Raw genomic sequence first — 26,958 nt, 5'->3', positions numbered from 1 at the left:
GAAAATCAACCAACAATTATACTTCGGAATGGTTAAACTTAAAAAATTTAAACAAATACGATTTACAGAAAAATCAAGGGATTTAAAAAAAAACGCTTTGGAAAAATGAGGAAAACTTTAATTTGTGAAATTATCCTAAAAAGTTTATTAATGTAATTGAAATAATCTTTAAGGAAACTCAAAATTAGAGGCGTCCAAATCTAATGGTATTTATGATTGGAAAATTGAAGAATATCCAAGGATTTTTTTTTCAAATTCAGAAAAATCATTTAAAAACTTACAGGAATTATTTTCAAATTTGAAAAACGGGGAAACCTCAAGTAAATCTAAAGAAGCTTTAACTAATTTAAGAATTTCCATAAAAACTTGTAATTCCTTCGAAATTCAAAAATGAGTAAATATTTTGAAAAAATGGAAAATTGAGAAAAATAAGACAAACTTTAATAAAAAATATAAAAACCTGAATATTTGCATTATTTTTTTGAAAAATTGAATGCATAATTTCTATGTATTTCATGTACCTAAACTATTCAATGTATGAACCAAACTGAGACGAATAAGGTTGATTTTAATATAATTTTAACACTGAATCTTCGTGTATTTATAATAAAAGCTGATGACAATATTTGGACTATTTAAACTGTAGTAATATAGCATGTAATATTTTAGTATCATTTTATTATTCCAAAATTTGCCGACATTGTCAATTAAAAATACCCAATGGTTGGCGTTTTTTTTATACAATTTTAAAAAATACTCTTTGACTAGTAAAGACTACAATTCGCCAATGCGCACTTTTCGAATATTAGCGCCAGTAAAGGGAACAAAGGGTGCCTCAAATTAATATGACAATGATTATAAATTTGAAAAATGTACCTATCTTGCTTAAAAAAATTTTTATTTGGAATCAAATGACACGTATTTAAGTGTAATGCTTCACTCACTCAACCATCATTTCTCCCTTTTTCACCACCACCTGTGCCGAACATTCTTTGGAATTTAAAATTAATTTTAACATTAATATTAGTTGAAACCGAAGACTTTTTTCTTAAAAACTAGGGTATCGTAGCTTCTTTGGTTTGAAAATTTTTAAAAACTAAAGTACATCTAAGGTTTCCCTAGGACAGTAAAAACAATGAATCCTAGACTGGCTAAATTATGAAATAAATCAAAATGAAGCCAAGAAAATGTAAAAAGCTCCAAGAAAACTTTAAACCTTTAGAGTGGAACTTGATGTGCTTATATACATTTTTAGACTGGAAACTTGGAAAAAGATGTATTAAATTTGCGCGACTTAGTTAAGTAAAGTAAATCCAAAAAAATTCGACTGTATAATGAAAAATATGAAGGAACTCAATTAGATTTAAGAATCTCTAAGGAAAATCAACTAAAAATTAAACTTCGGAATGGTCAAACTTAAAAAGTTTAAAGAAATACAATTTATAGATAAACCAGGGGATTTAAAAAAAAATCTTTAGAAAAATGAGGAAAACTTTAATTTGTGAAATTATCCTAAAAAATATTTTAATGTAATTTAAATAATCTTCAAGAAAACTCAAAATTAGAGACGTCCAAATCTGATGGTATTTACAAATGGAAAATTTAAGAATATCCAAGGAATTTTTTTTTTAAATTCAGAAAAGTAATTTAAAAACTTATAGGAATTATTTTCGAATTTTGAAAACGAAGAAACGTCAAGTAAGTCTTAAGAAGCTTGAACCGATTTAAGAATTTCCATAAAAACTTGTAATTCCTTCGAAATTCAGAAAAATTATAAGGCGAAAATTTAAAAGTGAGTAAATATTTTTTTAAAATGGACAATTGAAAAAAATAAGGCAAACTTTAATAAAAAATATAAAAACCCAAATTTTTGCCTTATTTTTTTGAAAAATTGAATGCATAATTTCTATGTATTTCATGTACCTAAACTATTCAATGTATGAACCAAACTGAGACCAATAAGGTTGATTTTAATATAATTTTAACACTGAATCTTCGTGTATTTATAATAAAAGCTGATGACAATATTTGGACTATTTAAACTGTAGTAATATAGCATGTAATATTTTAGTATCATTTTATTATTCCAAAATTTGCCGACATTGTCAATTAAAAATACCCAATGGTTGGCGTTTTTTTATACAATTATAAAAAATACTCTTTGACTAGTAAAGACTACAATTCGCCAATTCGCACTTTTCGAATATTAGCGCCAGTATAGGGAACAAAGGGTGCCTCAAATTAATATGACAATGATTATAAATTTGAAAAATGTACCTATCTTGCTTAAAAAAATTTTTATTTGGAATCAAATGACACGTATTTAAGTGTAATGCTTCACTCACTCAACCATCATTTCTCCCTTTTTCACCACCACCTGTGCCGAACATTCTTTGGAATTTAAAATTAATTTTAACATTAATATTAGTTGAAACCGAAGACTTTTTTCTTAAAAACTAGGGTATCGTAGCTTCTTTGGTTTGAAAATTTTTAAAAACTAAAGTACATCTAAGGTTTCCCTAGGACAGTAAAAACAATGAATCCTAGACTGGCTAAATTATGAAATAAATCAAAATGAAGCCAAGAAAATGTAAAAAGCTCCAAGAAAACTTTAAACCTTTAGAGTGGAACTTGATGTGCTTATATACATTTTTAGACTGGAAACTTAGAAAAAGATGTATTAAATTTGCGCGACTTAGTTAAGTAAAGTAAATCCAAAAAAATTCGACTGTATAATGAAAAATATGAAGGAACTCAATTAGATTTAAGAATCTCTAAGGAAAATCAACTAAAAATTAAACTTCGGAATGGTCAAACTTAAAAAGTTTAAAGAAATACAATTTATAGATAAACCAGGGGATTTAAAAAAAAACTCTTTAGAAAAATGAGGAAAACTTTAATTTGTGAAATTATCCTAAAAAATATTTTAATGTAATTTAAATAATCTTCAAGAAAACTCAAAATTAGAGACGTCCAAATCTGATGGTATTTATAAATGGAAAATTCAAGAATATCCAAGGAATTTTTTTTTAAATTCAGAAAAGTAATTTAAAAACTTATAGGAATTATTTTCGAATTTTAAAAACGAAGAAACGTCAAGTAAGTCTAAAGAAGCTTGAACCGATTTAAGAATTTCCATAAAAACTTGTAATTCCTTCGAAATTCAGAAAAATTATAAGGCGAAAATTTAAAAGTGAGTAAATATTTTTTTAAAATGGACAATTGAAAAAAATAAGGCAAACTTTAATAAAAAATATAAAAACCTAAATATTTGCCTTATTTTTTTAAAAAATTGAATGCATAATTTCTATGTATTTCATGTACCTAAACTATTCAATGTATGAACCAAACTGAGACCAATAAGGTTGATTTTAATATAATTTTAACACTGAATCTTCGTGTATTTATAATAAAAGCTGATGACAATATTTGGACTATTTAAACTGTAGTAATATAGCATGTAATATTTTAGTATCATTTTATTATTCCAAATTTTGCCAACATTGTCAATTAAAAATACCCAATGGTTGGCGTTTTTTTATACAATTATAAAAAATACTCTTTGACAAGTAAAGACTACAATTCGCCAATTCGCACTTTTCGAATATTAGCGCCAGTAAAGGGGTCAAAGGGTGCCTTAAATTAATATGACAATGATTAAAAATTTGAAAAATGTACCTATCTTGCTTAAAAAATTTTTTAATTAAGATCAAATGACAAGTATTTAAGTGTAATGCTTCACTCGCTTTATCCTCATTTCTCCCTTTTTCATCACCACCAGTGCCCAACATTCTTTGAAATTTAAAATTAATTTTAACTTTAAAATTAGTTGATACCGAAGACTTTTTTTCTTGAAAACTAGGGTATCGTAGCTTCTTTGGTTTGAAAATTTTTAAAAATTAAAGTGCATCTGAGGTTTCCCTAGAAGAGTAAAAAAATGAATCCTAGACTGCCTAAATTATGAAATAAATCAAAATGAAGCCAAGAAAATGTAAAAAGCTCCAAGAAAACTTTAAACCATTAGAGTGGAACTAAATGTACTAATAAACATTTTTAGACTGGAAATTTGAAAAAAAAATTATTAAATTTGCACAACGACTTAGTCAAGTAAACTGAATCCAAGGAAATTCGACTGTATAATAAAAAATATAAAGGAACTCAATTAGATTTAAGAACCTTCAAGGAAAATCAACCAAAAGTTAAACTTCGGAATGGTCAAATAAAAAAAAATTAACGAAATACGATTTACAGGTAAATAAAGGATTTAAAAAAAAACTCTTTGAAAAAATGAGAAAAACTTTAATTTGTGAAATTATCCTAAAAAGTTTTTTAATATAATTTAAATAATCTTCAAGAAAACTCAAAGTTAGAGACGTTCAAACTTAAGAAAATATAAGCAAACTAGAGAAAATGTATGAATATCCAAGGAAATTTTTCTTTTATATTCAGAAAAATCATTTAAAAACTTACAGGAATTATTTTCAAATTTTAAAAACGGGGGAACTTCAAGTAAGTCTAAAGAGGCTTGAGCCAATTTGAGAATTTTTAAGAAAACTTGAAATTTCTTCTAAATTCATTCATTTATGAAAAAATTGAATGCATAATTTCTATGTATTTCATGTATCGAAACTAAAAAAAATGTATAAATCAAACTGAGACGGATAAAGTTGAATTTAATATAATTTTATCACTCAATCCTCGTGTATTTATAATAAAAGCTGATGACAATATTTGGACTATTTAAACTGTAGTAATATAGCATGTAATATTTTAGTATCATTTTATTATTCCAAAATTTGCCGACATTGTCAATTAAAAATACTCAACGATTGAGGTTTTTTTATACAGTCATAAAAAATACTTTTTGGCTAGTAAAGACTAGGCCATTTAAGATTTTTATTTTTGGATGGTGTACCTTTAAGGATAAAATCTGATGTTTTCACCAATATCGCCTTTAACTGGGAAATAAGTCTTAAGGAGGACCTAAACATAAGACCGAAACATCCCTATTTAGAAAATGTTTATATGTGTCTATAACTAATGTCTGTAACTATTTCAAATGTTTTATTTAAAATTAAAAAACAAATACAAATCTTCCTCTTCTTCCTTTACCCTGCATTAAACTGGATAAACCCATCTCTTTTCAATATAACCTTTTATTTAAAAATATTTTTTGCATCTACAGGCTTCTTTAATAAGCCCCTTTAGCACAGTCTAACATTAGCACAGTTTAACATTTACTAGTTGAAATCTATATACTTTGCCTTTAGCTTCTAGGTAGAGCTCAAAGATTAATACTTCTCAAAAAAAAAAGAACAAATTCGAAATAAATAATACGCCGGATATGAACAAATAAGTATATTGACGAGCGAATCAGAATAATTGGGTTTGAAAGATACACGAGCAGTCCCGCAAAATAAAAGTACAGTATGTATGAATGGTGTCTGTCAACGCTTATCTGCATTCATAAATGTATAGCTATTTATTTATGACGTGCTATCCTCGGATAATTTACGGGTCAAAGGATCGAGATAGATGTTGTGGCCACACTCGTTCACTTGTTTTCACAACACTTTTCCATATTCCTTTTGTTCGGCTCTTTGTTGTTGCACCGACCGACTCTTTCGCTGCAGATGTTATTACGTCTTATCTATGTAAAAAATCGGGTCAAAGGCTGCCTTCGTTGATTTCATATGGAATTTATGAATAAGCTGGCTCTTTCTCGTGAAATTATTTACTTTAAATGTCCGAAAATTAAAGGTGCTAAAAATAATTGCCCTAAAACACACGCTTTTCGTGTTACTACTACTTCTTTCGGGAAGCAGTTTACTTGCTTTCTTAAAGACTTTTTAAACGGCCCCATAAAACCGGACATCTGCCGCTAAAATCGTTCACATTGTACGAAGTGAGTTGTACGTTTTTTTTTTTACTAAAATTATCGACAATTAAGGGAAAACCCTTTGGTAATTATAACGCATTAGGCATTAAGACGATGAAACGTTATTTGTTTGGCGCATTATGTCGATTTAATATAACAGATTTACCTTTTGTTGAAGCTCACGAGGACGTGACCGGAGTTGATGATTTTTAGTGCCGACCCGGCTTGTTGAATTAAAGATGGATTCATTTAAATTTGAGCCAATGCAGGCAGATAATATCCAAATAATTTCATTAAGGTTGTATATAAAATTGACTAATAGAACTAGAAGAAAAACAAGAGTAGTAGGAAATAGTCAATTTTTTCCTAAACAAACTGGCCTAAGTTAAACATTAATAAATTAAACTTTAGGTCATGATAATACCTAGTACGGGCGAAATACGTGTAATCCTTTGACTATATATTGACAATATATTTGAGACTTGTGATCTAATCTTGAAAATCAGTTAAAAGTTGATTTTCGCCTGCAAATAATGTTTTGATTCCAGGCAGTTTATATTTAATTTTCTCCTTGATTCCAGACATGAAAATCATAAATTTAGCATAAAAAAGTAATTTTTTTAATTCTTGGTAGTTGATACTTGATTTTTTCCCTAATTCCGGGCACTAAAGCCCCAATTAAGTTGATATTTGATTTTTTCTTTAATTCCAGACAGTTAAGCAATAAATTTAGGAAGTTAAGTAATTTTTTTATTCCAGGCAATTGATACTACACACTGGATTGAAGCCATAAATTTTATAAGGGAAGTAATTTTGTTATTCCAAGCAGTTGACTTATTTTTTCCATATTTCTAGACAGTTAAGCTATTAGTTTGATAGGTGAAATATTTTTTTTTATGCCCAGCAGTTAAAACTTGATTTTTTCTCTAATTTAGGAATCAGTCCATGAATTTAGTAAGTCAAATAATTTTTTTATTCCAGGCAGTCGATACTTGATTTTTTCTTGATTCTAGACAATAAAGCCAATAATTTTGTAAGTGAAATAATTTTTTAAGTCCAGGATAGTCTTGATACTTATTTTACCTTATTTCTAGGTAAGAAAGCGATTAATTTAGCAGGTCAAATAGTTTTGTTATGCCAGGCAATTTTTTTTCTTATTTCAGGCAATAAAACCATTATTTTTGTAGTTCAAATAATTTTTTTATTCCAGGCAGTTAATATACGATATTTTCCTAATTTCCAGATAGTAAAGCCATGAATTTAGTAACTTAAATAATTTTCTTATTCCAGGGAGTTGATACTTGATTTTTTGCCTAATTCCAGGGTGTAAAGCAATTAAATAATGCTCACGTTTCGACTTTATATTCAGGTCTTTCTCAAGATTAATTCCTTATTAAGGACATTTTTTATTGATAACTTATAAAAATATTTTTGACCCACCTTGGGCACCAAAAAACAAATTTTGAAAAAATAATAATGATTAAATAATTTAAAAGAAATATTATCTTATAATGAAAAAACACACATTTCAAAAATCAAAATTGAAAAGTAAAAAAAAGCCAAGAAAAAATAATTATTAAATAAGGTCAATTGATTGATTGAATTTTTTTTCAGCAAAGAAATAGCTCAAAAATTGTCATTTTTTTGCTTATATTTCATGCCTCAAAAAGGGTAATTTTTAGTGTTTGTTTTTTTATTTTTTTGCCCTAAAACCTTAAAATATGATCAGTAAATTCTTTTCAAGTCAAGTGATTTTTTTTATTCTAGGTAGTTGATACTTGACTTTTTCCTTAATTTTGGGCAGTAAAGCCACGATTTTGGTAAGTTAAGTTGATATTTGATTTTTTTCTTTAATTCCAGACAGTTAAGCAATAAATTTAGGAAGTTAAGTGATTTCTTTATTCCAGGCAATTGATACTACACACTGGACTGAAGCCATAAATTTGATAAGGGAAGTCATTTTGTTATTCCAAACAGTTGATACTTAATTTTTCCGTATTTTTAGGCAGTAAATCTATGAGTTTACTAGGTGAAATATTTTTTTTTATTCCCAGCAGTTAAAACTTATTTTTTTTCTAATTTCAGGCACTCAGTTCATGAATTTAGTAAGTCAAATAATTTTTTTATTCCAGGCAGTTGATACTTGATTTTTCCTTGATTCTAGACAATAAAGCCAATAATTTTGTAAGTGAAATAATTTTTTAAGTCCAGGCACTTTGATTTTACCTTATTTCTAGGTACGAAAGCGATTAATTTAGTAGTTTAAATAACTTTGTTATGCCAGGGAGTTGATACTCATTTTTTTTTGCTTATTTTAGGCAATAAAACCATTAATTTGCTAGTTTAAATAATTTTCTTATTCCAGGGAGTTGATACTTGATTTTTTCCCTAATTCCAGGGAGTAAAGCAATTAAATAATGCTCACGTTTCGACTTTATATTCAGGTCTTTCTCAAGATTTATTCCTAATTTAGGGCAATTTTTATTGATAACTTATAAAAATATTTTTGACCCACGTTGGGCACCAAAAAGGTTGATTTTATGATATGACGTTTCGATCTTCTATTTAGGCATTCCTCAAGGCTTGTATGTTAATTGAGGCAGTTTCTAACGAAAAAAATGCAATTTTATGTTTAAAGATTCACCATCCAGAAAAATTGGTCATAAAAACGTTTTTGGTACAATTTTATATCTTGTGATTTCTTAGTAGATAATTTTGACTAATATAATAATTTTTTGAGCACAAGCTAAAGTGTCTTTATTTAAATATAAAAGCTAAAATAATTTTTAAAAAATGTAGTACAATTAGAAAGTCCAAAATCTCCCAACATTTTTTATTTTATTTAGGCAAGAGCTGAGTTTTAAAATTGTACTACAACCGTATATCGGACAAATATTTAATTACTTAAAAGAATCAGAGAATCGTGCTCTATGTAATTATGCATTAATTTGTAAGTATTTCCAAAGTATCCCGTAAAAATTAAATGTTTTTCTTAAATATATTTAAGGTGGCATAATTTTTCCTAATTATAATCTTCAGGTAAATATTTTACATTTAATACCTTATCAATAATTTTGAATAATATCTTGAATATACCAGATAAAAAAAACTGAATTATGCTTTAACTGCATAACACTGTTAATGCTTAAGTTTACTCTTAAGCATTACCACGAGAAAACACATCCAAAAAGTTGCACTTCTCCACTCTACAAGAGGATCAAAGAGTCAAGACAGCTTTACAGTATTAACTATTTTTTTCCCATAGTTGGAAATTATAGGATACATTTAACTGACATTAATAATCCAAAACAAAACATAAACTTCTTATCCGCGATCCGTCTCAATCGACAATAGGTAAAATTTTTAATACTTAAAATTCATTCACAGCCATAAAAAGGCCATAAAATGGCTGATAGTGTTGACGTAGCCAGAGTGAATGGGGAACAAAATGTATTATGGATCAACATAATTTAACAACGTACGCCCGACCGAGAAACTGTAAATTTAAATAACGTCGATCTTTACTGGCCTATAAAACTGATATTGCGCATATTAAGTGACCGAATTAAATTTAATTGTTTACGTTATTTAGGATGTGAAAAAAATAACCTCTTACTTGACTGAAAAAAAATAGTAATACAGATAACAATAAAATAGCAAAAGTCCATGTCAATGCGGGCACTTTTTCTTTATTTCCAGCGAACACCGAACGTGTGTTCAAAGATAATTGCCGTCAAATTATCTTAAAGCTCTTATAGAGGCGAACGGTTTCCTGTTTTAGTGCACCCGATGGATTTTTTTGCTGCTTTAACGTTAACTTTATTAATGGCTGGTAGCAATGAAAGCACCGGTTGATTTGCATTTACTGGGCGTAACTGACAATTATTTATCAATATAAACTTCGATAAAACATCTTCGATGTTACCCATAAATTTCCCCGATAACTATAAGACTGATGAGTGTTATAAAATTGTTTAAATTTAAGTGGTTATATTATGGTTAGATGTAATGTAAGTTTGTAGTACTTGAAAAACTAATAAATTGTTAATGGATGTCCTCGAATATTCATCTGAAGAATTATTTATACACTTTTTAATAAAAATATAAATCCATAATTTTTTTTTTAAATATTATTAAAAAAATTGAATTTTATAGGATTTTTTTGGAACTATTGTGAGAAGTTTAGGTGAGAAACTAGGCAAGAAAGAAACTGCAACTTATCATTAAAAATCATGCTGACAAAATATATAAAATCCTTCTTATTGTGCATGTAAATGGCATTTTTTTTAAAATTTTAAGTCCCTTCATAAGTAGATTTTCTCCTATCTAACAACAATTAAATTAAATTAAAATTTCCGATCTTAAAGGTAGCTCTTATTATGTTCAACAACTTGTATAAAAATTACGTTTTTAATAGAAATTAAATCGTGAAAGAGTTATATATTCTTTTAAACATCAGTTAAAATTTTTGAACACTTTTTGGCGCCCAACGTAGCTCTAATAAAAATATAAAAAATTAAAACTTATGGTTATACTCTTTTTAATAACTACTGAAAGTTGAAAAAACTATGGATTGTTAACGATTAATTTGTTTTAAAAACTAATGCATAATTCAATAAGATACCATTTCCTTTTTTTTTTTTTAATTTTGTTAAAGTTTTTTTAGAAAATTCTTTAAAATTATTTCAGAATATGTAAAATATACAAGGTGTGAGCTACTTTTTTGGATATATTCTCATTATATTTAAATATACAAAATACATTAATATTCTAAGGATCGAAGAAAATTCCTTGATTCTCTTGAATTTTGAAATTATGATTTTTTTTCATGAAATTATTAAAAAATTACACGTTTAAATTACTGTTAATCTTATAGAAATATTCCGATAATATTTAGATTTTAATTGGATATTCTTTGGATCAAAAAGTATTAAAAGCGATTTTTTTAAATTTCTGAATATTTCAAAATTAATTGGACTTCATGCATAACTAAATAGGCTAACATTCCCCGCTTCTCTTAAAAATAGAAAATATTAATTTTTTAAGTAAATTTGTTTAAATTTTTGTAGAATATGAATAAACATAATATTTTCTCTTTAATACAAATAACATTCCTGGATATTTTCCTTAACAATTAAATTCGAATATTTTGAAATGTTAACAAAAAATATTACAAATAATAACTATTTATTGAAATATTTCATGTAAAATATTGTAATTCTATCAGGAAATATTCAGACTATTTTCAGAATTAAAAAGGAATATTCTCAGGATCAAAGAATATTAATAACAGGTTTGGAATTTAATTTCTCAAATATATCATAAAATATTCAAAAATTATTTAGATTTAATGCATAACTAAAATGGGCACGATTCCCTAATTCTCTTAAAACTTTCAAAATATATATTTCTTTCTAGAAAATTTGTCAATATTTTTCTGGAGTATGTAGGAAATTGGGAAATGCCATAATTTTTCCACAAATATTCTCATGATTTCTAGAAGAAAATAAGGATGTTATGAATAATTAATTAATAGGTAAAATAGAAATGTTAGGCTGTTAAACCATTTGTGCATAACTAAGAGAACTACGATTCCTTGATTCATTTATAATTTGCAAAACTTATTTTTTTTAGGGTTTTTGCCAAAATGTTTGTGGAATAAACAGAAAATACCACGTGATTCTTCCAGGAATATTCGCTCAATATTCAAGATTGAATATGAATATTCTTAGGGTGTCTTTAAGAATATTTAATTTTTGTAAGATAAAATAAATGAAATGCTAAAAAATGATCAAAATATTTTTTTTTGTATTTTTAGTCGTTTCACACCCAGGCACACTCGAGTATCGTAAGAACATATTTATTTTAATCTTTTTTAATATCAATTATTATAAATCAACTAGTAATTTAATAATCTAAATTGAATTCCTTCATTTTATGTTGGGATATCCGTAGAATATTTGGTACCTTACTCTCAGTCTTACCTTACTTTCGTCGTGGGGTGGGGTAGTGAATAGATGCTAAGAACCTAAATCGAAACAAGCATAATGCTGGAATCTTAGAATATTGGATACACCAAAATAAGCATTGGCTGTTTGGGGTTGAGCGCACTATTTACATAGGGAGCAGGACAAATGCCTTGGATAAATAAAGCCTAAATCAAGCACCTGGAAAACTATAAAGAAATGTCTTCAATTATATAAAAAAACAGAAAAAGTCAACTGCCTGGAAAAAATAAAACAATTTCTACAGAATCTAGAAAATATAAAGGACCCATCCACTGCCTGGAAAAGGTAAAAAAAGACTTCAGCTGCCTTAAAAAAGACCAGAAATGATTTCAGTTGCCTAATAGAAATAACAAAACTGCCTGGAAGAAATTAAAGACTAATTCAACTGCCTGGAAAAGACAAAAAAATTACTTCAATTGTATGAAAAACTCGAAGAAGTCAATTACCGGAAAATGTTAAATTAAATGAGCTCAATTGCCTGGAAAAATGGAAAAATTAACTGCCTGGAAAAGCCTCAAAAATTTACATTAATTGTCAGGAAAAAATTTAAAAATTAAAGAATGTCCACAACTTTTAGAAAAAAATATGAGACCTATTTAAAGAAAAGCTTGCACGAAACTAATTTTTACTACCTGAAAGTTAAGTTTTAGGTTTATTTATTTAACTACGGTATATAAAGTATTGGTAGCAAGTCAAAAGTAAAAAAAAAATATACGATAAAAAATAAATTTATTGACACGCTCTTAGAACATTGAATATACTAGAATAAACATTGGCTGTTTTGGGTTAAACGTACATTTTTACCAGTGATTATTCAACTTTAACAGAAGAAAGAGAAATATTTTTAATTATTGAATTTAGCATAAACTGAAGCATTATTTATCATAAGACAAGAGAAACAGTAAAATTCGTTTAATTGTATTCGTTTTTTTTTGTACTATGCTTTTAATAATAACTAATAATTAGTATTTATAATTTGGCTTCCTTAATTCGTAAAAATTTTACAGAGTCTCATGACAAAGGCATTTGGCACCTACTATTAGTATTAAAAATGTATTTTAAGTGATTTCAGTAAATGTTTTTAGTCATAATAAAATTGTTAACTTTCTTTACGCTGAAAAATTGTAAAATATGTCACATATGTTGGTAAAAGGAAAATTCAAATCGTTCCTTTCACTTGTAAGGTAACTGTCATTTTTATAGGTAATATTGTTATAAAGGACAATCGAAATATTTATGAAAGATCTGTTGGCCATTGGGTTTCAAAATTAACTTTTTTTTATTAATGGAATTATGTAATTATTATAATCTGCCGAATTTTTCGCTAATTTAAACCAGTAAACGAGGCAAAAATTTCAAGAAAAATAACACAAAAAGGCAACAATGGATACTTGCGTTGTAAACATATCAGGTATTCTACGTTGCCAAGTGGCTCTTTTTTCCTTAACTTTTTTTGTTAAGCCTATTTTTTTATTCTCAAAAGTTTGTTTATTTGCCACTTAGATAGCAAATCAATTTTCTTCTAAGAAATACATTTTTTAGCTGTTGTATTAAACATATTGCATGAAAAATTGCTAAATCGATTTGACGTCATTGTCTAAGAGAAGGTGAACACCTTGTCTATGATTTGCAGCTAGGCAATATTTCAAGGCTAGAATTCTCGGCCATTTCGACTGGACCATTTACAGAGTATATTATTATGAATTTTTTATGATTTTTTGGTTTTAATTAAAAAACAATAAAACCCCATTGGATATCACCAACACAATACCCTACCCCCTTAACAAGCTAATCACCCAACCCAGTAAGAGAGAAAAAAAAAGTGCACAATCAGGGGGTTGGAAGTTAAAATCGACACCCCATTCGATCACCAACCGCGACCTGTCAAAAACCTGTCAATCAAACGAGATAATTTCTTATTGAGTGAGATCTTACCCGTAGATGGCGTCCTTGTCCCTTTTGCCGACGTCAGGTACTGCGCCGCCCATCACGTGATTCGCCGCGGGGTTCACGTGGTTCGTGTGGTAAGGGTGCATCGCGTGGTTGAGATGGGGGGAGTGGTGGAGGCCGGGGATGCTGGGCCGATGGGCGGCCACGTGGGCCTCGTACATCCCCCCAGCCGTACTACCGTCCATGTACCCGGAATGGATGCCATCGTCGTACTGAAAAAAAAAAACATTAAACTCTCAAATTACATGTATTTTATGCATGACTATGACTTTTTACAATAATTTAAGATTTTCAGGTATTTAAAGTCGTTTTGAAATTCTTCAAGGCGTTTAGGTACTTTTTTATATTTTCCATGCATGAGTGACAACTGTCTGGAAAATATGAAAATTAGCTTAAATGCCTGGAAGGAGAAAAAGGATCTTCAACTAACTGGAAGAAAGTAAAATATGACTACGACTCCTCCCCAAAAGGAAATTTTATGTTTTTCAGATCTTTAAAGCAACTTATTATGATTTAGAGGCATAGATGTGAACTGCCTAAACAAATATTACAATAAGTTTAAATGTCTGACAGGTATAAGGTATAAGCTGTTTAACTAATTAACCCACAATGTTAGGCGCCAAAATATCACCTACACAAATGTCATTTTTTTTAGATCACCAATTTCCGTGAAAGAATTTACTTTTAACATTGAAAAAATCAAATGGCGGTAAGAGATAAAATCAATGAGAAATTATATTTTTTTAAATAAATCGGCCCGAACATATGCCATATTTTGTTGTAACGATTTTGGGCTATAAAGAATTGAAAACCTTAAGGTAACTGATAGCCTGGTGGTGTCACTTATAGCATATAATTTTGGTTGTAAAAGTAAAATTTTGAAACTTTAAATAGAACACTCCATGTCATTTCATTTTCAGATTCTGTGTGAAATTCCATTAAATTTAAGAGATGCCATTTTTTTGATATAACAGTTTTTAAGCTATAGCCACTTGAAACTTGCAGCTTTTTTGACTTCGAGGAGAAAGATTATGTAATAGAGAAGAAAACAGTAAAAAAACTTCACTTTTCTGCTCTAATTAAAGGAAGAAAAAAGATAAATAAATGTGACAGTTACTAACTGTCATAGTCTAGAGGACCAAGGACATTTTTGGCGCCCAACGTAAGACAGACAAAAGATAACAACGATCTCTTTCTGTGTTTATAACTACTGAAATTAAAAAAAAAATATTTTTTTTAAAGATTTGAATGCAACGTTGACAATGTGCCAATAATTTTCGAAATATCAACTACCTTTTCTCTTTAGAGAAATCCACTTTCTTTTTCATTTAAAATATAATTTATCTGTTGTTTCAAATTTAAAAAATATATTAAAAAATTAAGACAAATGTTTGAAATAAAGTGTAAAATGGTCAAGAACACCAAAAGCCTGGAAAATATTAAACACCATTTCAAATTTCTGGATTATAAAGAGACTAAAAGACCTAAAAGATTACTTCCAATGTCTAGAAGATATATAACAAAAGGACGTTGTTGTAATATATATGCCAATTGGCATTATAATTATTCCAGGCAGTTGAGATATGTGCTTTTTCGTACACTATCTATAATAAAAAAATTACAGCAAAGTAGATTTTTTCCAGTCAATTTCCTAGATGTTTCAAGAAATTAATGCCTGAAGTAGTGTGATGGAAAAATTGCCTAAATCTGTGAAATTAGTTTTAACAAACCTTTGAAAGTGCCCAAAATTCGAAGGAATAACTGCCTAAAAAATATTTAATTAAATGCCTGGAATTTTCAAATGCCTATTATTAGGAATTAAAAGAAAATTTTACTGAAAAAAAAGTAAAATTTTTCACTGAACTGCTTGGAAAATAATATAATAATCTACTCAAAGTAAGATATCTGAAGATGGAAATAACATTAGTGGTTTAACCAGGAGAAGAGAGAGAACTGCAGGAAAAAATTTAAGAATTGTAAATTATGCCTGGAATATTCCATTGTTCAATTGCCTGAAATTACAAGACTCGGCTGTTTGAAATTTAGTAAGAAAATTTGACTTAAATATGTGGAAAAACATAAACTAAAACCATCTTAAATTTTAAAAACTCTTCCAGTTTAGAAAAATACACTGAACTCCTATTACTGATATATAGTACTTTTATGTCAAAATAAACCACCCTTAATAGCTTCTTAAAAAAAAAAAAATAACGTCAGTTTAGGTATCTAGTATGACCTTTAATTGCATTTCAATGGCTGATATATCTGAATGACTGAATGCCTAAAATTCAAGAAAATTGATGGTTTAATAATCAATTGCCAGGAAGAGAAGAATTGTTCGAAATTATAAGAAATAACTTATAAAAAATTATGAAAAATACAATCCAAGACTGAATTACGTAAAATTGAATAAAAGAAAATTCAATTTTGCTTGGGAAATTCCTTTTGCTTGAATGCCTACAATTACATGATTCAACTAATTAATAAGACTATATGGCTTGACTGCCTGGAAAACCATAAGTTAATGTCTAAACCATCTAAAATTTTTAGGAACTGTTCAAAAATACAATGAACTGTTTAGAGTTTAAAGAAATGTATGCTTCAGGTACTGGTGTTACAATATTTAAAAAAAATTCAAGAAATTGAAAATTATAACAAAATTGGTTGCAAATTTAAACGCCTGAATAAAGCCAGTTGCCTAAAAAATATAGAGTTTTTCCATGGGTCATAAATTGCTTGAAATTTAAAAAAAAAATATTATCTAACTCAACTGCCTGGAAATAATAAAATTGACTTGATAAAAAATAATTTATGGTTTAGCTCGCATGTGCTCAAATGTCTAAATAAAATTGAATTAAAATAAAACTCAGATGCCAGGAATTTTAAAAAAAATTATACTTTATATACTGAAGTCTTGATTAAGGCTAAAATTAAATCTAAATATAATTGTGTATGAATATTAAACTCGTATGCCTAAAATAAAAATACCAAGGAATTTTAAAAGAATTAATTGCAAATTTGAATACAAATTCAAGGAAAAAATTTTTGGCTTGGCTATATATTCAAACTACTTAACTGCCTAAAAATACGAAAAATTAAATTAAATTAAATATTAAAACATTAGTTTACCTAAAATTTCGACAAATGTTTAAAAGACTCAATCATGTAAAATTAAGAAAGGAAACTTGATAACTGAATGCCTGAAATTTAGGAACAAAATTTATGGTTTTTTAAACCATGTTTATTTTTAAATTTATTAAACCGTGAAATAGAAGAAAGCTCACGATAAAATTAGGGAAAATTGAATTATGCCGGGGAAATCCTATTGCTCAAATACCTGGAAATATAAGACTTATCTACCTAAAATTTGATAAGATTATAGTTTGAGTACCTGAAAAAAAATTAGTCAATGTCTTAAATACCTAAAATTATCGGAAACTATTCGAAAATTTATAGAAAAACCACACCCATCTGCCTGAAATTAAAAAACAATTAAATTAATAACTATGCTGCGCAAAAATTGGAATATCAAGAAATTAGATTCCTCAAAACTTTCAACTAAGAAATTATTTTTAGAGAAATGGTTAATAATTAAATGTTTGAAATTTAAGAAATTGAGTGGCTAAGTTCTACACTTAAGCCACGAGAAAATTTTGTTAACGGTCAATTAACCGGAAAGAAAATTTACGATAAACTGCCTGGAATTAAAAAAAACCTTAACTGGATAAAAAATATTCATAGTTTAGCTACTTATAGTTGCAAGAATCTATGTTACTTGACTGCCTGGAATAAAATAAAACAATATCTAAACTGCCTGAAATTTTAAGTAGAAAAGACTAAACTGCTCGTAATTTATAAGAGATGATTGGAATTATAAGATTTAAAAGAAAATTATGGTCGTTGAATATTGTAACTGTCTGAAATTAAATAAAAAAAATTAAACGTCTTGGAATAGGGTTAAAGAATTTGCTTCACAAAAGAAGCGATTACTCAACTGCCACGAATAATGAATTATAAGAATCGTTTAACTAACTAAAAAAAATTAAATTGGCCTCCAAATTGTCTGAAATAAAGTAAAAAACTTCGAGTACTCGCTAGTTAAAACAATTTCTTTTTTATTAAATGCGCCTTAATTACAATTATGGTATAATTTTCAAAACTCTTATATAAAATAATATACGTTAAATTTTTGACTACAAAACCCTTCTCAATGGCTTCCTAATATATATATATATAAATTTTGAGCTTTGAAAATTAACTTGGTGAAACCACTCGTCGTCTCTCCTTTCAAATAAAGTATTCAGTAATCCCAATATAACCGTAACCATAATCCGCCTTGATGGCCCGTACAGGCCGTAAAAGAAATGACCTTTAGGCAGATTTACTTTTATGACGTCATAAAAAATATTTGTTGTTAAAGACATTCGCCGCGCAGTATACGCGAGCATTCTCGTTCTTTTTTTTTATTTAATTCTTTCCATCTCTCTTTCTATTTGCATAAAACGTACATTAGCAGCTTCGATAGTTCCCAGTTATTTATCTTTTTTTACTAATAATTTGAAACGTCGGGATTATCTTTAAATCTTAATTATTTTTTTTTTTTACGTGGAACAAGAATTAGAAACATTTTTTTTAATGCGCTTGTTCGGTTTGCCTGCTCGCGGTTTATCTTGTAATTAATTTTATTGCTAGATTTCGTAGTTTTTAAGCGGTTTTTGGGTTTTGAAACGTGATGACATCATTTCGGTGACATTTTGATGGATTTTCTTTGAAAAAAAATTATTAAGAAATATCCTGCATGAAAATGTTCTTTATTGAAAAGCAGCAGAAAAATTCTACTTAAAGAAACATCAATTTAATTTCAGCTCAATCTATTGCTTTTCGATACAGTAAATTTGTTAATATTTTCAGGTAGGTGAGCATTAAGTTAATTTTTTTTAGACAGTCAAATTATAAAATCTTGTTATTCAGACTGTCAAGGCCTATAAGTCAATTTTAGACAGTTTTTATATATATTAGTCAACATTTCAACAAGTTATGTAATATATAGATAGATTTCAGATTGTTTAAATTAAATTGTGGCTTGATTTAGTTTTTACTATGCAGGTGAGCAACAAATTTATTTTAAATTACAAGCGGCTTATCAAAGAATATTTTTTTAACATATGTTTATTAAAATTAGTTTTTTGTTAATTTATAGACTTGAGAAATTGATTAAAATTTTATGATATTATTCAAAATGATTTTTTTTAAATTCCAGACAATCAAGAAACCAGGTCTATTGTAATTATTCAGGCAGTTGAGCCATAAATTATTATTAATCAATATATTTTTTTTTTATTCCAGGCAGTTGAGCAACAGACTCTTTTTATTTAAGAAAGTTGAGCTTTGATTTTTTCCTAATTTAATTTCTATTTAATTTCAGGCAGTTAAGCCATTAATTATTTTAATTAACTAATTTTTTTTCCTAATTCCAGGCACTTGAGCCATAAATTATTTTTAATCAATATATTTTCTTCCTGATTCTAGGCAGTCAAGAATCAATTTTTTTTTTATTCAAGATAATTGAGCCTTGAATCATTAATTCAATTATTCATCAATTCAAGTTTTCCCAATTTAATTTCTATTTAATTCAAGGTAGGTGAGCAATTAATTTAAACATTAAAAATTTAAAAATTAATAATAAAACAAGCGAATAATTTTTGATCAATTTATAATTTTTTAAATTCTAGGCAGTTAAGCGATAAATAATTTTTAATCAATTTATTTTTTTTTAATTCCAGGCAGTTGAATCTTAAATTATTTTAAATCAATATCATGTCTTCTTGATTTTAAGCTGTTGAGCAGCAGCATTTTCCTTAATTCTAATCAATTTAATTTTTTCTAGATTCCAGGCAGATTTAATTTTATTTTTAAATTTAATTAAATCCTTTTTTAAATATTAGGCAAGCTTTTATAATTGATTTCGGAAGCTTTTGATATTTTTGAAGGAGTCAACCTACTCAATTTCAAATAAATATTTTTTAAAACATGTCCGTTCAAGACACAAATCAGTTGTTAAAAGTTTGTCAAAGTTTCCTAAAATTTTTGACAGTTAAGGAATTTTTTTTTCAATTCTAGGCAGTCAATTAATACTATTTCTTCTGTAATTTTAGGCAATATAGCTGCAAATCAATTAGGATTTCTTTAATTTTAGGCAATTTATCCTTAAAAGTCTAGTCTATTATCAATTTAATATTTTTTTAATTCGATGCAGCTGATTTCTTTTAAATCGAGACAGTTAACTCCTAAATGCTCTTTTATACATTTAATTTTAGATAATTTAAGCCACGAATTATTTTCAATTTCCTTTAATTTTATTTATTTTAATTTTTTCTTGATTCCAAACAATATTATTATTTTTTAATTCATAATAGTTACGCTATAAATGTTTATTAAACAATATTTATTCCAGATATTTACGTAACAAAATCTCCCTTACTTTTAATTAAATTAATTATTTCTTGAATTCAGGTTGTCGATCAACAGATTTTTTTGTTAAATTAAGCCATAAATAATTTCTAATCAATATCATGTTTTCTAGCAGTTGAGCAATAGAATTTTATTCAAATATAATCAATTTACCTAGATTATCTTAATCAATGTTTTCTTAATTTCAGGAAGTTAAGTAATAGAATTGATTTGTTGTAATTCCAGCCAATTGGACCTTAAATAATTTTTAATTAATATCATGTTTTTTTTAATTTTAAGCAGTTTAGCAGAAGAGTTTCTTTTATTTTAATCAATTTATTTATTTCTTGGTTTCAGGCAATCAAGCTGCAGCGTTTCTTTTACTTTTAATCAATTTAATAATTTTTTGATTCCAGGCAGTCGGATTTCTTAATATCTGGCACCTAAACCATAAATTACTTTTAATCAATATCATGTTTTTTTAATTTCAAGCAGTTGGTCAAAAATTTTTTTTAAATTTTATTCAATTAAATTGTTTCTTTATTCCAGGCAGTTGAGCAGCAGAATTTCCCTTCATTTTAATCAGTTTAATTTTTATTTGACTTTAGGCAATCAAGTCATAAAATTGCCTTCAACTCTAATCAATTTAATGGTTTCTTGATTTAAGGGAGTCGAATATATTTTTTTTTATTCCTGGCAGTTGAGTAACTGAATTTCCTTTAATTTTTTCTTAATTTTAGGTAACATTTCTTCTTTTATTTTTCAGACGTCTGCAATTTTCCAGGCATTCAGACAATTTCTCTATTAATTCCAGGTATTTAAAGTCACTTTTTAAGACCAGTTTTAACATTTTCCAGGTATAAAACCAGAAATTCCCTCTCAATTACTTAAAGAAAATAAAAAATTTCACTATCTGGAAAAGTGAGAAATTTAGCCTCAATTCTTTTCCGACATAAACCCAATCAACATTTTTGATTTTTGACAGTCGTAATTTCGAGCAACAAAATATTCTTTAATTTTAATCAGTTTATTGTTTTTTTTCTGGCAGTTACACCTTTTAATCAACATCATGTTTTTATTGAGTGATTCCAAGCAGTTGATAAATAATTTTTTTTTTGATTCCAAGCACTCAAACAAAAGAGTATAATTAATTCATGGAAAATTTTTTTTCTTAGGGCTTTTTTAACCTCTAGGAGTTATTGGAGCAAAATCGGACCACCAGGACTGAAGTATTAAATTTTTCAATAAAAACTGTTCTTGCTAACTTTGAAAGCCTATAATAAATTTGCTATTTAAACTATTGGGACGAAATATGGTTTTCTGTATAGAGTAGGGTTTTATAAATATTTAGCGGAAATTAGAGCAAATTCAGCCTATCAGGAACAGAGTAGTATTTTTTTTACTAAATTTTGAAAAAAAAATCTTCTGTTTAATTTGACGAGCTGTAAACGCTTTGTACTAAAACTATTGAGATGAAAAAATTAATTTGTATAGACTTTGACGTCTAGTGGAAACTAAAGGCAAATCGAACAACTAGGAACAGAATAATAAATTATTGTGAACCATGAATCAATATTAATCAATATCATGTTTTCTTGATGCCAATTCCGCAAAATTCCCGATGATTCATCAATATTTTTTTATCAGGCTATTAAGTAGCTTTAATAAATTCTAGGTAAGCTCAACTGCTCTAACCAAATCTTAAGGAAAATCTGACGTTTCTTCTTCACACAAAGAAACGAGCATTGATGCATATTCAAATCCCATACTCATTTAAAATATTCACTAATCCCTTTTTAATAAAATTCCAATTATAAAAACGCTAATTATCTTTCACATTTGGCAACAAAATTTAATCTAGCGTTAAGCTAATCTTATCTCGACTTATCAGTGGATACGCTACGTATCGAAATTAGGTCCCGACTTTTATTAGGTCGCGTATTATATGAAAATAGAGGTTTTGTAATTTATAAGTTAATTTTCTGACAAAAAATAAAAATTTATATATAAACTTATCATTTCATGTCGTAACGTAATCTACGTCAAAAACAATTTCCATTTTAGGTTGTCCGTCTGTTAAGAGAAACTTGTAAATATTCGACGGCCCTTATTACGGAAAAACACGCGAAATTTTATTTATTTGAGCCATTTTGGACATTCGAGTATTCAAATTTTTGGGTTGGTAAAAGATTATTATGTCGATATTAATATATAGTAACAAATTGTACTTTCGTACACGATAACATATAGAAGTACAATTTCTTGTACAACAAAACATGCTTTATTACTCCTAAAATGTTGAGGCTTCTCTCACAGGTAAAAGAAACCATGTTTTTGCATGCATTCTGCTATAAAAAGTCTACTGAAAAAAATTAATATATATATAAAATTATAATTACGTTTTTTTGTAGAACGTCCATCGTGATACAATACTACTTTCGTTTGCCCTTATTTCTATTAGTTACACCTAAAAATGATTTTGTTGATGAATTGGTCCAACTTGGTTATATCCAACGATGAAGGCGACACGTCAAACGTTTCTTCTTTTGCTAAAAAAATCGTTCTTTTGATGCCAACTTTAACATAGAATCACATTTTATTGCTTTACTATAATATTGAGAGTCATATCCGTTAAAATTATGCAAGACACTTGTTTTTCTGGATTGTACAGATAGTATCGGTGGTGCAAAATAATTTTTTTTTTCACGTGGGTAAAAAGTGCTTTTAACATATAAAATCTGTGGGGTAATTATATAAGGGGGATGCAATAACTTTAACTGCTTTTAAATATGTGTACACCTTTCCATCTTTCCTGGTAGTCAAATTAAATGCAAATGAAAAATTATTAGTGAAACTATAAAATATGTTGTTCCAGGTAGTTGAGGCAGTTTTCCTAAGGGTATTTTAAAATTTCACTAAAAGCAGTATGAAAAAGTTCTTCCAGACAGTTGAAAAAGTCACCTAACCAAATTTGCTGGTAAAAAATGCTTGCAACTGCATAGAAAAGCCCTTAATTATTTAGGAATTATTTAAGAAACTACAGCTGCTTTAAAAAATAACATTTTATCAATTTTTGAAAAAATTTAGAAAAATTAAAAAATTCGTAAATTTTGAAGACAGAATTTTCGAGAATTTTTAGCTTCTGTCAAAAATTTGAAAAAAAAATAGAATTTTTCGTGATTTCAAGCGATTAAGCCACAGAATTTCCTTTAATTCTAATTAATTTAGTTTCTTCTTGATTTCAGGCAGTCGAGCAATAAAATTATTTTTTTTAAGTCCTGGCAGTTCAATCATGAATTATTTTTAATTATTATTTTCTTAATTCCAGACAATCAAACGAAAATGAAAAATTTCCAATAAACAGATTTTTGAGAAATATGTTATTCGCAAAAGATGGCTTCAACTGGTTTCAAGAAGTAAAAGGAAATTTATTACTTTAACTGCCTGAAAAAAGACTTTAATTAATTCAAAAATTCTTGAGAAATTTTAGACAAATTTAAAAATAACTTCAATTAGTTTAAAAAATTTCTTCAATTACTGATTTTTGAGAAATTTCAAGAAAAGCTCGTTGCTTGAAAACATTTGGAAAAAAATGCTACGACTGCCTTGAAGAGTTTAAAGGTCGACTGCCTGGAAAATTATTTTCAATTATATGAGAAAATTTGAGAATTTTTGGAAAAAGTACTTTTAAAAGATTTTTTTTTAATACCTAGCAAAATCTTGTTCATTCCAAATGCCTGGAAAAAGGTGTCAGTTATTCTGGACTTTTTTAAAAAATAATTAGAACTGCCTGGAAATAAATTTGAATAAAATAGAATTTTGTGTAAGCTATGGATCTGAAGAAAGAGAAAAATAAATTATTTCAATTGTCTGGAAAATAAGTTTAAATGCAACTGCTTTAAAAAAGTATAAGGAGACGTTAATCAATTGAACTGCCTTTTTTAGAGACTATTTTGTAAAACTGGTTTTAGGAGAAACGTGTTCTTATAAGGTTCTTGAAGAAGTACAAAGTCCTATCGTTTTAAATGCGTGGAAAATGGATTCAGCTACTTAAAAAATTCTTAAAAAACTTTAGAAAATCGTAAAAATAAATGCAACTGCCTTCAAAAAGTATAAAGAGACATTAATTACTTGAACTGCCTTATTTGGAGAATATTTTGGAAAAACTGCTTTTAAGTGATTTTTTTTAAATATCCGGAAAAGTGTTTTTATAAGGTTGTTGAAAAAGTAAAAAGTCCCTTCATTTTAAATGCTTGGAAAATAGATTTAATTATTCACAGAATTTTTGAGAAACTTGAGAAAATCATAAAAATAACTACTTTGATAAAGTACAAAGACAGGTTAATTAATCACTTCAACTGCCTGGAATATTTCTTTAATTATTGGTTTTCGAGAAATTTTTGAAAAATTGATTGCCTTATAAGGTCATTTCAACTTCTATTTAAGCCAAAATTATGTCAAAAATTCACTACGACTTTCTTGAAGAGTTCAAGGTCCAAAATCTTATCAACTTTTTAAAATTTTACGAATAAATTTTTGGAACCTATTTAAAAAGACGTCCATCACTACAACTGATTATTTCTTTAATTATAGATTTTTGAGGAATTTCCGAAAAATTAGAATTATTAATTAGAAAGAATTATTGAAATTTTGCGACAAAAATTTAAAAAAAAAACTACGACTGGCTTGAAGGATATAATTCTAAAATCATTTCAATCGCCTGGAATTTTTCTTTAATTATACCAGAAATCTTATGACAATTTTGGAACATATATTTTGAAAAAACTACTTTCAAACAAAAATTCAACTGCCTCGAAAATTTTCCTAGTAAGGTTGGTTAACCTTCAATCATACAGTTCACCGCCTAAAAAACCTGAGTATCACTTCTTTAAAAAACTACATCAAGAAATACATTTAACACCAGTTTGAAAAACTAGAAGACTTCGATTGCTTGGAAGAAATCTTTAATTAATTAACAAAAAAATATTTAATTATAATAGAATTCTTGATAGACTTCATTTACTCTTAAAGAAGTCACAGCCCTAGCATATAAGAGAATATACACATTTAGGATTTTTCTTGAACAAAAAACTGCAAAACCAATTTTCATAAAACAATTTTTTTAAGAAACAGCCGTCATAGCCATTTAAGTTATGCACACACTTTAAGACTTCATTCCAAAAAATTCCTGTCAATGAGGCTATAAAGTTTCAAACTTGCCGATCCAATAAATCATGTGAGGTGTTTGTAATAACATCGTAAAAAAGAATTTTTATTAATGATCAAAATCCACGCCAAGCTTTAATAATCATTAAATTTTTTTGTATGGAAATAATGTATTTCTAAGGCATTTAGTAGATTTAGAAAAAAAAAATATACTTTGATAGCAGATTGGAAGCACTGCAAAAGGGCAGTACAGTCAACAACATGGTTTTAATATCAACGTAAAGAAACCGTAACAAATAATCCTCAGCAAAGAAGATATAAATGGAGATCACTTATATGTCGACGAAACTTTCGACGACGAATTTTATTGTATAGCATAGAATCCTGGAAACTCAAAGAAGCCACCACTAAAAATCTGGAAGTATTTAATAAGTAGTTATGTAGAAGAATGCTCAGAAACAGAAAACTATACGTTTGACCCTCAGAAAGTCCATTTCTTCTTCGGCTTCTGATAGAACCGTTTGCCGTCGGACCGCATCAGAACCAACAAATACCCGTTTTTTAAATACCAAGAAATTTATTTATCGTGCAAAGTTAAATAAATTAATAATTGTTTATAAAACAATGTTGTAAATTATGTTTATGAACTTTTTAGCTTGGGCGAAAGACATAAATTTTACGCTTTCGACAACGTTGTTTAAATATGCGAATTTAGTTTGTTTTATGGATTTATAAGGAAATGGGTAGCAAAGCCACTTAAGTTATGCATGTAATTAGGGTTTTTTTTGTGAAAAAAGTCTTTTGAAATGAAAAGAAAATTCACGAATAAAATTATTTCGTTGAATGTCTAGTATATGACCGTAGAATTTCCATAATATGGGGAAATTGTTATTTTTTTCAAGGGTAAGTTTAAACTAAGATTTTTTTGGGTTTTGTTACTTTTTTATGAAATTTTAGTTGAAGAAGGATTGGTGCTAGAAAAATAGGAAAACTTGTTAAAATTTCTTTAATTTTTTATTCGTTCCTGCATACAACCCTGTAATAATTTTGTGCTTAGCCTTTTTATGAATAATATTCGATACATTTCAAGTAAATAAATAAGTAAAATAAATTAGGCGTAACACAGAAATTTTACGCCTTCGACAATGTGTGTTATTTGAATGTATGCATTTGGCGTTTTTATGGCTTTATAAGAAAATGGGTGGCACAGCCGCTTAAGTTATGTACGAAATTGTGTTTTTTTGTCGCTTTTGGTTATTTCGATCTAAAATTTATCTGGATTTTTACTCTCTAATATTTTATTAATATATTAGTTGGACAAGGGTTAGTACTAGAAAAACAAACAAAAAATACAAAATTTCCCCCACATTTCTTTTCTGCTATTGCATACCCTTTAATAAATAAATGCTTTGCTTTTTAATAAATGATTTTTAATCTATCTGAATTAAATAAATTATTGCTTACTAGGTATGCATAACTTAAATGGATCTAACTGCCATATATTTA

General features: G+C 27.5%; 1 protein-coding gene across 1 annotated transcript in view; it reads right to left on the bottom strand.

Annotated features, from left to right (window-relative positions):
* LOC126735273 (homeobox protein homothorax-like) overlaps positions 1–26,958 on the bottom strand; it is a 199,594-nt gene that overhangs the window by 144,982 nt on the left and 27,654 nt on the right. The window contains exons 2-3 of the mRNA XM_050439221.1: positions 22,686–22,753; positions 13,822–14,048 (exon numbers count right to left, since the gene is read on the bottom strand). Of these exons, the coding sequence (XP_050295178.1) occupies positions 13,822–14,048; positions 22,686–22,706 (248 nt within the window). The 5' untranslated portion in view covers positions 22,707–22,753. The remainder of the gene's footprint in view (positions 1–13,821; positions 14,049–22,685; positions 22,754–26,958) is intronic.

The sequence above is a fragment of the Anthonomus grandis genome, chromosome 4 (assembly GCF_022605725.1).
Source record: "Anthonomus grandis grandis chromosome 4, icAntGran1.3, whole genome shotgun sequence".
NCBI classification, from domain to species: domain Eukaryota; kingdom Metazoa; phylum Arthropoda; class Insecta; order Coleoptera; family Curculionidae; genus Anthonomus; species Anthonomus grandis.
The sequence above is the reverse complement of the archived record's forward strand: the minus strand, read 5'-3'. Positions and strand labels throughout refer to the sequence as shown.